Raw genomic sequence first — 14,343 nt, 5'->3', positions numbered from 1 at the left:
GTGTGTGTGTGTGTGTGTGTGTGTGTACTTTATGGAGCCCATTTATCTTAAAGGGTATTTTTTTCTGGGCCAGTTGGTTGCAACTGGTAAGGCTGATGAATCCATCATAATAAGAAGGCAGGTTGTCTTATTCTTCTTTTTTTTTCTCTTCTCTTCGCATAACCATATCTTGCAAAACCACCACCCCTTTCCCACCCTCCCTCCTTTTTTTTTCTTTCTGCTGAGGTTTAAAGAAAGACAGGGTCAGTAGCACTCACAGGAACAGAAACAGGAGGGACAGGAGCGGAGTGGAGATCCATGGCAGGTTAGAGGCAAACCACCCAATGAGAGTCTACTCCCTTATTCTGACTCCTTCTCACATTTAATCTTGTTTGCTCGTGTCCGCTCGCTATTTTTTTCTCTCAAGTTTCCTGTCTTTATTCATTTTTTTTCCCAATTTTATCTGCCATAATTCATTTTGTTTATCTCACATTGCTCATCTTCCCTTCCTTTAATCTGCTACACCTCACCTCTCTCTTCTCTCACTCCTTCTTCCCCAGTCTATTTTTGCAGGGTAGAACATAGGTCACATGTTTCTGCCTGGGATGTGTGACAAAGAGTGTGAAGAGAGAAACAAAGAGCGTGTATGTGTTAGTTTAAATGTGTAAGTGCATGTGTGCATGTCTGTGTGTGTATGTGTTTATGTAAGTAAGTGAGCGAGAGAGCGAAAGAGAGAGAGAGAGGAAATGTGGTGTTTTTCTGTCCGCAGAATTTTAGCGTACACAGCTTTGGCAGCTGACACAATGCGGGAGTCATAAATGGGCAACACGCATGCATGTGTTCAGTCACACACGTGTGTCGCACGCACACACACACACACACACACGCACACACACACACACACACAAGTATTGAGCTACTCATTGTGGCAATCAGACAACTATTTTTTTCTTTGGCAGTATTTGAACATGCGTGTCCGATCTATGTTTCTGTGTGTGCAAGCGGAACCCATGCTGCAAAGATCAATAGTGTGTTAATTTAGAAATGTTGATTTCTTCCTAGAGTCGTGGCCTGCCGGACACCAACACAGTGTGGAGCCAGGCTCTTTCAAACCAGGGGATGTGTGACTGTGATGGGGAATAAATTGTGTGTGAATGCATGTTTGTGTGTGCTTCCATGCAAAAACATCTTATTTCATGTTTGCTCGACTGTGATAGAATTTCCTGATTGCATGTGAGTGAGTGCTCTCTCTATTTTGGCGGTGTAAGTAGAAAGTTATAATTAATGAGCAGAGGGGACTTTTATTTATAGATTTATTTATAACTCATGTTTCCTTGGGCGTGTGTTAATACATCAGGTGAAACTTGCTGATAGCCTATTGCAGATTTTAATATTTTATACATGTTTGCTGTTTGTGAGTTGTTTTGGTCATAATGAGTAGAAGTAGATGTAATTGTGACATGGCAACACTGTAAGTGATCTACTCCTCTGTGGCTACGTACAGCACACCTTCTCTGTCATATTCTCTCTTCCTTTTGCTTTCTCCCTCATTCCTTCCATCGTTTTTTTCTTTTCTCACCACTTCCCATGAACCACATTTCCTTTTTTCTTTCTATCTTCCTGCTATCCCTTACTCTGCTACCCATCTCCAACTGTTCCTGCTATTTTTTTAAATCTCTTATCACCATACCTTTAACCCATTTTAACATCTGCCAATGTTAACATAGGAATAGTACGATAGCCCACATGCTAATTAGCGGTAGCATTTACTTCACCACCCTAATTAACTTCCATGAGCGGACGTAGCTGTAATGCTAACCCAGCTCAAGCTAGAAGGGGTTGGCTGTGTGCTCCAATAAATAATAGATGGTGTGTCACTTCCCTTATCGCTAACGAAAGCAGGCAGCTGCTCCTTGTGCTGGAATACCACTAGGGCCTGAGGAGAGCTGCCTGAAAAAAGGAAGAAGCTTTCATTCTGTGTAACAAGGGATAAACAATCAAGCGATAGGCTGATAAGAAAACAGTTGCAGGGAGGGCACGGCGTAAGGACTATCTGTCCTTTGACAGACGAGGTAGCAAAAGAGGGACAGGAATGGGAACAGGGACGGGGGGTGGGGGGTGTGGGGGGGGGTAGATGAGTGACGGGGGGCGAGTAAAAACGAGTGTTTGATTGATGGTCTTAATGTATAGTCCATTAATTAATTTTTAATCTGTTTATTGATTCCCAATGGGGAAATTACAATTTACACTCTGTGTCCACACTTTGTTAATAATCACACACAGTCCTGAACTACACACACACACACACACACATGCTCAGGATCTATACATGCACTAATGGAGAGATGTCAGAGTGAGTGAGCTGCCAGCTGAACCAGCGCCCTGAGCGGTTGGGGGGGTACGGTGCTTTGCTCAACAGCACCTGGCAGTGCCCAGGAGGTGAAGTGGCATCTCTCCTCTCCCTCATCTGATTGTCGACATGACATGCAATGCCTTTTCATATATTTTTAGAGTATTTCTCATTGTTTAGGTTCCTCATTCATATGTAGTTTGGACACTTAAAGTTCATATAATGTATACTTTGAGAGTAGCGTGTGATGTTAATCTGACTGATGTTCAGTGGCTAATATAGCCTTGCTGAAAGGTTGAGAATCATTGTTCTTTCTATAGATGAACCATGGCTTACGGTGGCAAAGTTATTCTTCTGGTGACATGTGATGGCCTTTTGTGAACATGGCGTACACATAGTGGTCCAAATAAAAGGGCTCCAAAATGAGACACGGTTCTGTTTACTCTGTATTGGGTGTCTGTGTATAGACGGAAGTGTTGACAAGGAAATAAAATCAGGGGATCAGTGTAGCCATAACATGCTGAAAAGGCAACAGAACGCTAATATTTGGGAGCAGCTGATCTTTCAACAGGTCAACAGAAAGATACACTGGAGGTCACCCTCCACATGCATCCTGTAGCCTCTTAGTCATTGTTCTGAATGTAAGTGGAATCCTTGGGCATGGTAGTGTTTAATATCCTTGCAACTAATTTTCTTACACATAGGCAAAGGAAACTCACAAATGAATAATAGAAAGATAGACTTAAAAGCAATCAAATTTGTGCCTTTTTTGTATAAGCATGCATGTATGGATTTGCCTTGAGCTTAGAAATACCATATCTATTCAGCAGTTAGAAAAAGAACATACTGTTTGATGTAAGATAAACTAAAGCAGTGATTTTTCCACACACAGGCGACTTGTTTTTGTGTCTCTTTTGGGCTCTACAAATAACTTTTAACCCGCAAAGGACTGGAGGTAACCATATTTTTAGTTTATTTTTGCCCATATTTGTCATATTATTGTACTGTAAACACAACTTTTGCAAATAATAACTACATTACATTACATGTCCCACTCTATTAAAGTATCCAGTGCAACCCATTATCTGAATTTGCAGTGAATTTCTGTTTCTCTCACAGAAAAGCAGTTTAACTGACCTGTAATAAAACAGTAGCCTACTCACTACAGCCTGGCGGGATGATTTAGCCACTGTTTAATGAAGCCCATAGACAGAAGTTTTTTCTCTAATTTTCTCTCCGGGGTTGATAACCAGATGCTGTGTAGCAGAAAGGGAACAATCTGGCCCCTTGTGAATACAGACACTGCCGTACTGGATTAGACTAGTCCATACTTGATTATAGAAGAACTGAAAAAAAGATGAGGTCTGGATGATGAACACGAATGGGCCTGACAGAACTGGAGTAAAGTTTAAACCCATATTGGCCCGGTATATGTATCATAGTAGTAGAGTATTATTGCAATGCACTATAACATAGACAGTGATAATCTTAGATTTGAGAAGGATGAACCAGACTTTGCTCAAATAGCTCTTGTAGAGCAGAAGGACTGATCGTTTCTACTGACTCAGTAAGCACTGAGATATCAGATAAATGTCTTCTAGTTCAGATCTGGTTCAGCAATCAGAAACCTTCCATTTCCCATTTGTCTTGTCAGTGAATTTTCTCCATTTGTTGCTCTGGAGCCTCTTTGCGTTGTAGTGTGTCATTATGCAAGATTGTCATCCACACCGGCAACCCAGTAGATTGAACTAATTGCACCATCAGCAGTGTCTCTCACTCACACTTGTATCATAGGGAATGTCTCTGTAATGGGTAACAAATGAGTACAAAATGGATAACAGATTTAATTTAACCTCCTGAAAAAAAAGTAACAGCTTTCATAATGTGATGTTGAATCTTTGAAGCAAGACTTTTACTGAACAGTACCTAGTGTAACAACAGCACCTAGAAAGGAATGTTACACAGCCATATCTGTCTCTAGTTTGCTCTAGACATCAGCTAACATTGGTTACCATAAACTACTGGTCGTACCAGATTAAGTGAGTGTGTAGCAACAAAGTTTATTGATTGTGAATTGTAAACTGTTATTTCTATTTCAGAGGTTACATAGTCTTGCTTCAAAAGGTTTGAAAATGGCACAGGAAAGACAGTACTTTGTGTGCGTTTGAGCAGGTGTAATCCATGACGCCTAAATTGTGCATGCTACATGTTTTCATTTACTGATATACCCCCTTCCTTCCATTTAAACACATATAGCAAGATACCCAAATGACAAAAATGCAGGAACAAAAAAAACAAAAATTACCACACAAGCATCCCCTACCGTAGTGCAAAGGCAGAGGTTTAGCTCTTCCTGGACAGAACAGTCACAGTTGTAGACCTGATTGGCTTTCAACAATAACTCTTCTAATTCGAATGAGGTAAACCTGCTTAGTGAAAGCTTATAAATCCTCCAAACTTGCTGGATTTAATTCATTTCTGTACTGAGGAGAACAAGTTAGAAACTGCTGTAAAAACGACTAGATTTAGTTTTTAATTCAGTAACTTTAATTTTAGAAATGTCCCCAAAAAGCTTTAAATGTTAATATGGTACCTTTCAACGCCCAGATTAGGCTGCAAAGTAATCTTTGCACGTGGTACCCTGTGAGATACCATCTTTTGCTGCTTTGTTAAAATTGAACTCCTGTTACATTGTGCTGCAGTAGGCATTTAACCAAAGTATTCACTACTTTGCATATGTGTATTTATCAGTGTCCCTGTGTTTGTCTGCACATGTGCTCTGGCTTGAATTTGCTTGTGGCTCTCTCAGGCTGAGTCGGCATATTAAGCTGGACAATCCTGCCTTCATTCTCAAGGTAGAACATGGGTAAACAGAGATAGCTGGTCCCATGTCAGGGCTGTGATAAGAACTTGGGACGTGTGTTATTGTTGCTTGCTATCCTCTGCTGCTGCTTTTTTAATGAGATAGAGTTTGAGACAGAAAATGACAGAATCAGAGCTGAAAGAGAGGGAAATATAACGGTAAAGCTGCTCTGCATGTCTGAGATATGAATGTACAGCTGCCACTCCCATCTCTGCCTCTTTTTCATTTTCTCAGTCACTTTCTTTCTCCCAACCACCCACCTCCTGTCCCCTGTTTGCGCTCTTAAATCTTATTTCCCGTTGGCCTGTCTTCTATAGGGCCTGCTCTGTGTCAGTGTATCAGAGTCAATCTCCAGAACATGCACTCCAATGTAATGACCCATGACATTCAATTAATGCGTTCCCCCCTTTTCTTGGTAGGTTGGGTCAGCAATTATCCACATACATGTGTTTCTCTGATGTGTAAAACTCAGAGTGGGTGGAGGTATAATTTGAAGAGCTTGGCAGTCGGTGCAACCTCAATTTGTATCATCACAAGCTGTTTTTGCAGAAATAGCCATTTTCACCATTAACTGCTATGCGTTTTAGACATTTTACAATACAAAAATTAGTGAGTATTTAATTAAATCTTTGGGTCTCCCATCCAAAATATTCTCAGAAACAAAACTTTGGTTAATGTTTCCACGCTGATGATGACATATGAACACTACTGGCTGTCAGTATGAGCTTATTTACCACACTCTCATTATTCCTGTCTTCCGGGCTTCACATTACCGATGTCGTCGCCTCTCAGCCAGCTGTCCCATTTATTGGATTGGTGTTGAGAGATTGCTGCATGTCCTTTGAGGGATTATTAAGGGTAAGGGTTCAAAAACAGTGACCCAACCAGACATACACACACATAAACCTTAAATATTGCAAGCAATGTAAGCGCACACACACACACAAACAAACACTGACAAAGGGAATGACTAAATAAGTGCACACACACGCAAACACAGTTTTGGACACACATACGTACCCCTGGCTTCCTCTTAGCCTTGTGTAGCCAGTGGCTTTCAATTTGGATTAGCATAACCTTTATGAGCTTTTAGCTTAGAGTCATTATGATTGTAATCCAGTATGGATCATGCATCATCAACCACTTCCAATATTTAATCGCTAGCCTAACCTGAATAATCTACAAATTACTGTGCTTCACGAACACTGTCTAAGTATACATACTTTTGCAGATGATGTTTAGTGACTGATATTTTGGCTTGTCATTTATAGTAAGCATCCATATTACCCTACTGAGGCTCACCAAATAGCCTATAACATGATTGTTATGATGCTCTGAGGCCTTTCATTAGTCAAGCAAGCATTTACAGTGACTTTAATTAAAAGGGAAAATTTAAAAAATCCTCATAACAGCACTGTGGGGAAGGCCAGGTAGACTCTTTATCTCTTTCCTAGCAGTTCTGTCAAGTCACTGATGGTTACTGTGGCCTGTTTTTCACAGCATCATCTTTTCTGCCTCTCCTCTTTTCTTTCTGTCATACTCGTCTGCCAAACTGAAGCTTTTTTTCTTCATCTTTCTTCACATATTCTCCACCTTACCTCTGTTCTATCTTCACTCCTCCCCCCTTTTAAGATCCCCTCTTTCTGTCCCTTCTCTATTCTCTCCCACTCTACTACCGCTGTCTCTCAGTTTCAGTAATGATCTAATTAAGGAGGGTTTTGTTGCCTGCCCACTGTGTATAATTGCCAGTGGGTTCTGCCTGTACTTCACTCAGCAATTACGAGCAGCATTCCTCTGCTCCCATATCTACTAATTAAGCCTTAAGGACAGCAAGACGATCGTAGTCGCAGTAAGCATCAGGAAGAGCCAGGAATGCCTGTGCTCTCCACTCTCCTTACTCCTGGGACATACAAGTAGTGGATTGAAGAATGGTTGCCATGGTTCCAATCACATGGTGTCAGATCCTGTACAGAGTCTGTCAGTCAGTTGCTCTGTGTGTCTCTTTGTATATATGCCTGTATATCCGTACATCTGCAACAGACACAACAATTGTGCCCCAGGTTATCAGCTCTTTTCATTATTAAGGTTTATTCTACAAAGATGGTACCAAGGCCAAATAGAGCTGGTGAAAGTTCGTGTTTAGGCCCCTGGGTGGACTGGCTGTCATTTTGATTGATTGCATTGCCAGCTCATGTAATGCTTACCTTGCAATATGTCCCCACTCAGCACAGCTCAACACACAGCTTACTCTGTGGCCAGGACTATGCACTTACTCAAAACTACTGTATATCCGCTAAGTACTGTTTTGTACACGCACATAATCATATCTAAAAATGGTGCAATGGATGTTTTATTGCGTTATTGAGTGTGGGTGACTTTTAGAAATACCAGTAGGTAAAGGGTCAGTTGAAAATATTGTTTGAAACTAGAAAATTTCCTGAATTGATATCAGAGAAAAGGCCAGCTGTTTTTTTGCGGTTGGGAGTCTGTATGCATTAGCCAATTTTCCAGTATCATAAACTTCTTAGAAAGATAGATACATACATAGATAGATACGTAGAAAGATACAATGTGGAGTTGAGTGTTCCCAATCTTTTGAGACATCAAAGCAGCCATTTAATATGGGAAAACTGCCTCTCTCCAGTGTTTCCATATTCCCACTAGACCTATGGTATTTAAATTGTATCAACATAGGAAAACAAACCTGCACTGTTGCATTATTATAACTATTTGCATTAACATAAAGCATAAAGTTATAATATCTGCAATAACTTGTAACCCACGGGCATTTACAAAATACAGTGCATGAAACCAATAAAAACTCCAGCTGTAGCGTCTAGACCACCTATTAAAAATTGTGAAATGCTAATTTGCACCTCCCATGATGAAGTTTGAGCTCCAGCATGTATTAAACCAGGGCTTCAGGCACTCAACATAAGCCAGTGACACAAATTTGCATGGAAATTTCATGAATAATGTGTGCCTATTTGCTAAATAGCCTTAAAGTTGATATTTGTCAATAAGGGATCAAGTGTTCATTTAATGTGGATTTCAGCTGTATCTGTAAATCTAGCTGAATTGCCTGAATTTTATTATTAGTATTGGATATTCTATTAGAAAGCTTTACATGGGCCCTTAAAAGTTTTGACTCCCTTTGTGAATTGTTTTCCATCTTCCTTAGCTCTACTCTTCAGTAAGCTCATTGTAAAAAGGTAAATGGGCAAGTGGCTCTGGTTTCTTGGCTTCTCCCAGTGGAACAAATGATGCAAAGTGGCTCCAAATGAAACATGGGTCCTTCTGTGGGCCTGTCCAGGGTTTTGTGGACTTTAAATGGCAAATTAAAAGGCAAATGAATTTCAGTTAAGGAACACAATGGTGCTGCCGTTCCCCTCATTGTGCTATTCATATTAGCTGTTGCTTGATATAACTTCATAATGTTGTCTTTAGTAGAGTAGCTGCAACTGCACAATAATTAACTGCATATTTACCTTTTTAGTACATTTATTGTCATAGCTGTATAAATGTCTAATAATTGCGAAGCCTTTTCTCACCCCATTATATTCATCTGGACTGTTAGCACTACTTCGCTGCTGTAGACTTAACTTATAAAAGGGAAACCATTTGTCATAAAATATATATACACATTTTTTTTTTTTTTATATTACTGCATCCACATTTGACATCATGTTAAGTTTATTGTAATACTGTTGCAGATTAGTTTTGACATGAATCTGCATGTTTTGTACCATTTTTTTCCTGGCAACCAAACAAAGAGTAGGGTCTTACATGACTTATTGCATATCTTATCTCAGGGAGGAAAATAATTCTCTCTTGTGTGAGTCAATCATTTTGTCTTTTTTTTTCATTTGCTATAATATAGGAAACCTTTAGGCTGTTTCAGGCTAAACATGTTCAGGACAAGATACTGTTTTCAGTCTGTCATTTGATTTCACAGATCCATCATTGCCTTGTAAAATTTAGACACATCAGAATGTAGAATTCAGTGCAGTTCAGATGAGAATGATCCATAATATTTTAGTATCTCACACAGCTCTCTCATTTTTGTTTCATATAGGCTGCCAGCTTCAACTGTAGCAAACACAAGTCGATGACTGAGAACTCCGCCTCCCATGATGGACAAGAAAAGTGGTGAGTGTCACCAAATGTGCATTTATGCAAACAAATTTGTTCCAAACACATTTCTTATTTTTCTAACTGTAAGAACAGTAATTAGTCATGTAGAATCAGGCTTTTGTTACAATATCTTACATCAATGGTTAAACATTTAAATGACTGTTCCTACTGTGGCAAAAAGCAATGAAGGGTTTATTTCCTTCAGGTGATAACTGCCCCGTCTAATACTGTATTCATAAGTTGATACAGCATGAGCATCATTTTGCATGCTGATTAGTTTGTTTTGTTGCAATCACTGCATGATAATCACTTCCCAGTAAGTGATATTGTTTTACATAATGAAGCACCATGTGTGCAACACAGTACATCCTATCTGTACAAATGGGTAAAAATGAAAATGAAAATAATTTTAATAATAATAATGGTGATGATAGTGTGTGATTTGGTTTTCAAGCAATTGCACATGTAAATGCATTTTAGTTTTATCTTTTCAGTGATTATCATTATTGTCATTGTTATTATTTCTAGTAGTGGGAGAAGAATCATTGATTGATTGATTGATTATTTCTCATTTTGAATCCTTACAGCCAATGGCTTTCAGACTAAGGCCAGTGAGGGCAATGTTCAGAGGAAGCAGCTGCCCTACTCAGTGGAAACTCCCTATGGCTTCCATCTGGACCTGGACTTCCTCAAGTATGTTGACGACATTGAAAAAGGCAACACTATTAAAAGGGTCCACATTCAGCGCAGGGTCAAGGGCCCAGCCAAATTCAGCACGCTTCCCCGAAATTTTAGCCTTCCTGGGCATGGGGTCAGGCCTGCCCCTAAGGACAGCACATGGTCTGGGACGTCCACCCTGGGGCCCAAGCCTAAATCACGGGTGACAGAGGTCCAACAGATCTTCGACTTCAGGGCAAGTGAAGGGGGAACTTCCAGCCAGAGCAGCAGGGGGACAACCAGTCAGGGAGCTGGCTACATTTCAGCAAAGCCGAGAGATGAAGTAGGAGCTGGGGCTCGGGTTGATGAAGAGAACACTGTAGAGATTCAAAGTCGTCCAAACCTGCTCCGAGCATCAAGCATGCCCATTACCCTACAGCAACGGAAAGGTTCTGACTCAAGCAGTCCAGACCGTACCGTGGGAACACCGGAGAGTGGCTCAACAGAGAACGTCTTCCGTCCTTCACCGGACATAACAGAGAGACGGTGTGTTCCTCAGGATCGGACAGGTCTTCACCAGCAGATCACAGTGGCACTGAAGCGGGTCAGGGAGCTGGAAGAGCAGGTCAAAACTATTCCAGAACTAAAGGCACAGATCTGCTCACTGAGAAAAGAGAGGGAGAAGCTACTGCTTCAGCTCCAGGCCCAAGCCCAGGACCAGGTTTCCACATTATCCTCTACAATAGCACCGTATTCTGATTCCGGGACATGCACTCAGCCACAAGGCCACAGACCAACAGAAGGGCTCAACTTAACTTTGATGAATCAACCCACTGGAGGTTTAGAAGCTTCAGAGCGAGTGCCAACAAAGCTGGGAACAGGGAAAGTGAAACAAGATGTTACAGAGAAAAGTAAGGTGTTACAAAACGAGAGGGAGATAAATCAGGAATCTTTGAAGAGTTCCTCAGCACATAGAGAAATGGGTTGGTTGTCAGAGCAAGAATTGGTGAGACAAACACAGCTGTCAGAAAAATCAGATAAACAAAAAGAAAGTCCACTGGAGCAAGCAGTGCAAAAGCTATCACGGGACATTGCAGGACCGGAATTAACATCACTTAGGGTGGCTTTAAAAGATGCAGAGACTAGCAGTATTCAAGATGGTGATGCAGCAAAAGAACAAAAACTTGAGGGCCCAGACAGTATGCAGAATCTGCAGGAGAAGCTACTGATACTGGAGGCTAAACTTACTCAAGCTACCCAAGACCTGGAGAGAACTAATACTCTTTTGAAAGAACAAATAGATAAGAACAAGGAAAAAGAGGAGCAAATACTACAACTGAGTGACGGAGTGAGAGTGGAGGTATGTACACCAGAAGCACACAGCAGGCCAAGAAGAGAGAGTATTGACACAGGGACAGAGACAGAGAAAGTAGATTTTGCAAACCGAGAGACTGAGACAGAACCGCCTGGAACAATAGATCAGGCAACAGATACAGATAGAATCTGCATTGAAGTGTATTCATCCAAACCAAGTGCTGGAAATATAGAGCAAGGAGCAGAGACTGATAAAGTTGACACAAAAATACAGGTGTCAGAGGTGGAGGCAGAAGTAACTGCTGTGAGCCCACCAAGAGCCAGAGCCAACAGCATGGAACGTGGCACAGTAACAGAGAAGATCGCAACACAGGATCAGATGACCGAGACACCTGTAACAGAAAGGGTAAACCAAGTCACAGAAACAGAGGGAGCAACAGCAACAGACCATCCGCAGAGACCGAGGGCCAGCAGTGTAGACCGTGGGACGGTGACAGAGAGAGTGGACACTGTGGATAGGGTGACAGAGACAGTGGAAGCACAGAGGACAGACCAGCAGACTGAGACAGAGATAGAAAGACAAGAGGATAACAATCCAGCCAGAGGTGCAGAAGCGAGAGAAAGTGCTGGCAATGAAGGAGCAGAGTATGTTGGTAATGTGGTCAGTGAAAGAGTGGAAGATAAGGAAGCAAATGAAAGACTTCAAAGAGATAATGGAGACAGTGAAAGTGTGGTGGTAAAAGTTGTCACAGAGAGTTCACTTACTGCTATAGAAAGCAGGTTTGAACAAACTGTAGTTTCAGATATTGTATGCCAGGGTGAAGGTGGTACCAGTTTACTTGTTGCAAAAGAAGAACATACAAAATCTGACATTGCAAACGTTACAGCACAGAATGACTCAGAAACAAAAGAAATTGAACCCCCAAAGAGTGAATTAACAAAACTTGTTGAGACACAGCAATTTGCAGTCGAGACTGTAGAGGAGAAACAAACAGCTGAAGTTATGATAGTTGGTACAACAATCAAAGAAACTGTGGTCAGTGATACAGTTGTAGTAGTAGTAGCAGCAGAGAATGCAGCTGTGAAGACAGTCACTCCTGTGCGACCCTCGAGAGGCCGGAAGGTCTCAGCAGAGCAGGTCCAGCCTATACATCCTCAACTTCAGGCTGCACCTGTACGTCCTTGTAGGGGATCCAGTGAAACTCAACCCGAGCCATCCCAGCAACAAACAAAAACCCAGCCCCAGGTGCAGGTACAGGATCCCCCTAGGCTCGAGGCCCAAACCCCAACACAGCTCTCTGAACCACACAAAGCCCCATCTCCGTCTCAGGTTGAGGGCCACACCCTAGCAAAAATACCTCCGGGGGAGTCTAGTGAGAAACAATCTCAATCACAACCTCAGACTGAGACCCAAGCCTCGCTTCCAGGCTCCAGTGTAGTCCAAACCCGTCCCAAATTAATTAAAGCACAGTCTCAATCCACTGCAACTCGACGGGACTCCAAAGAGCTTAAAGCACCACAGAAGGGGTCTAGTGCATCACAACCTCCTAGTCGTGGATCAGGAGAAGGCCAGACTCGCCCAGCTCGCCAGGGGTCATGTGACCCCCAGCCTCATTCTCAGGGCTCTCGAAGAAGCTCCAGTGAGACGCAGCGCCTTCAGAAAGATTCCAGCGAGACACAATCATTGCGCAGAGGCTCCAGCGAAACAGACCAACGTCGTGGTTCAAGTGAAGCCCAGTCCTCACGCCAGGACGCTGGCGAGGCACAGCCTCCACGCAGAGGCTCCAGTGAGTCACCAACATCGCCTGCAGCTTTGGGCCAAGTCGTAACCCGGTTAACAGGGCTTCTGGGCGAGCAGTGGGCACAGCTGGGGAGCAGCTCTGGAACTCAACAGTCGGCCAGCCAGCAGGAAAGCCCCAGCACACAGAAACAGACGGCAGGGAAAAGAGCAGAGGCAGGGAAAGGAGCATCGGCCAAGCCTGTAGGGAAGGCAGTCCCTGCGGCAACAACAGGGAAACCAGCAGGGAAGCCTGGTCCTTCCAAAATGAGCTCTATTCAAAGTCAGCTAGTTAGCTCCCTCAGTGTCCTCTCTGCCTTCTACTCACCAGGCCAGAAAGCTGCTGCTGCCAACAAACAACAAGAACAAGGTACGCCTGTGGTTCAGTTAGGATCCCATGGTTTATACTGCATTCACATTTGTTTGCCTTGCTTATTTTTAATCGACTCAATGAACTGAATCCATTGCACTTCCATATCCTTTCACAGTTTGTACTCTTCATGCCACTTAATTACATTATGTTCCTTCTGATATCTGCCAAGACGTCTCATGATTAATGTGTATAACTCAGTAGCCTTGGATATTAATTTCCCATCCTTCTCTCCCTCGAACAAAAAGGCCAACAGGAGCAGCCAAACATTGACAAAATGATTTGACAGATGTCTGCGGTGTCACTTGTATAGAGTTCAGGTAGAACACTTAGCCCTGCATACTAGCACACTTCTCAGCTGATGTAAGGTAGAATCAAACTGACAACAAGGTGGTATTTACAGCAAGCTTGTCTGCTTCTTAGTGACTGTAGTTTCTTTTCACTGCAACCTGACACCACACCAGTCCTGTTTTATTATTTACAAAACTCTTCTGATGTGCTCTCAAAGCATTTCTTTTGGTGAAATCAGTCAGTATCAGTAGTACTATGTCAACACAAGGATTATTGTGTTTGGGTAGGAATTTAAGATGTTGCTTGCTTCTTTTTAGCATTTTTCCTTGGACGTAATGTGTGTCTTTCAGTAGAGCACATGCTTTAATCGCCATTTGTATCCCAACTTAATGATACAAGTGTTTCCTGATTGATTGATTGATTGATTGATTGATTGATTGATTGTTGAGACATAATACAGCAGACCACAAAACACACTGACCACTTTCACTGTGACTAGACCAGTTTGACTCTGCATAAGTCAGGGGTTAGCGTTAGTCACAAACAAATTACTTAACCCTCATGTTGTCTATATCAATGTTCTTTTTAACTACCCAATTGTAATTACC

The 14,343-nt window shown here is 42.0% G+C and overlaps 1 protein-coding gene across 3 annotated transcripts in view; it reads left to right on the top strand.

The window, feature by feature from the left end:
* The window catches only part of kank4 (KN motif and ankyrin repeat domains 4), a 72,646-nt gene that overhangs the window by 40,993 nt on the left and 17,310 nt on the right, over window positions 1–14,343 (top strand). For all 3 annotated transcript variants that reach the window (XM_032525853.1, XM_032525852.1, XM_032525854.1), the window contains exons 2-3: window positions 9,268–9,341; window positions 9,914–13,443. In XM_032525853.1, the coding sequence (XP_032381744.1) occupies window positions 9,323–9,341; window positions 9,914–13,443 (3,549 nt within the window). In that variant the 5' untranslated portion in view covers window positions 9,268–9,322. The remainder of the gene's footprint in view (window positions 1–9,267; window positions 9,342–9,913; window positions 13,444–14,343) is intronic.

The sequence above is a fragment of the Etheostoma spectabile genome, chromosome 9 (assembly GCF_008692095.1).
Source record: "Etheostoma spectabile isolate EspeVRDwgs_2016 chromosome 9, UIUC_Espe_1.0, whole genome shotgun sequence".
NCBI classification, from domain to species: domain Eukaryota; kingdom Metazoa; phylum Chordata; class Actinopteri; order Perciformes; family Percidae; genus Etheostoma; species Etheostoma spectabile.
This window is presented reverse-complemented; position numbering and strand designations above follow the sequence as displayed.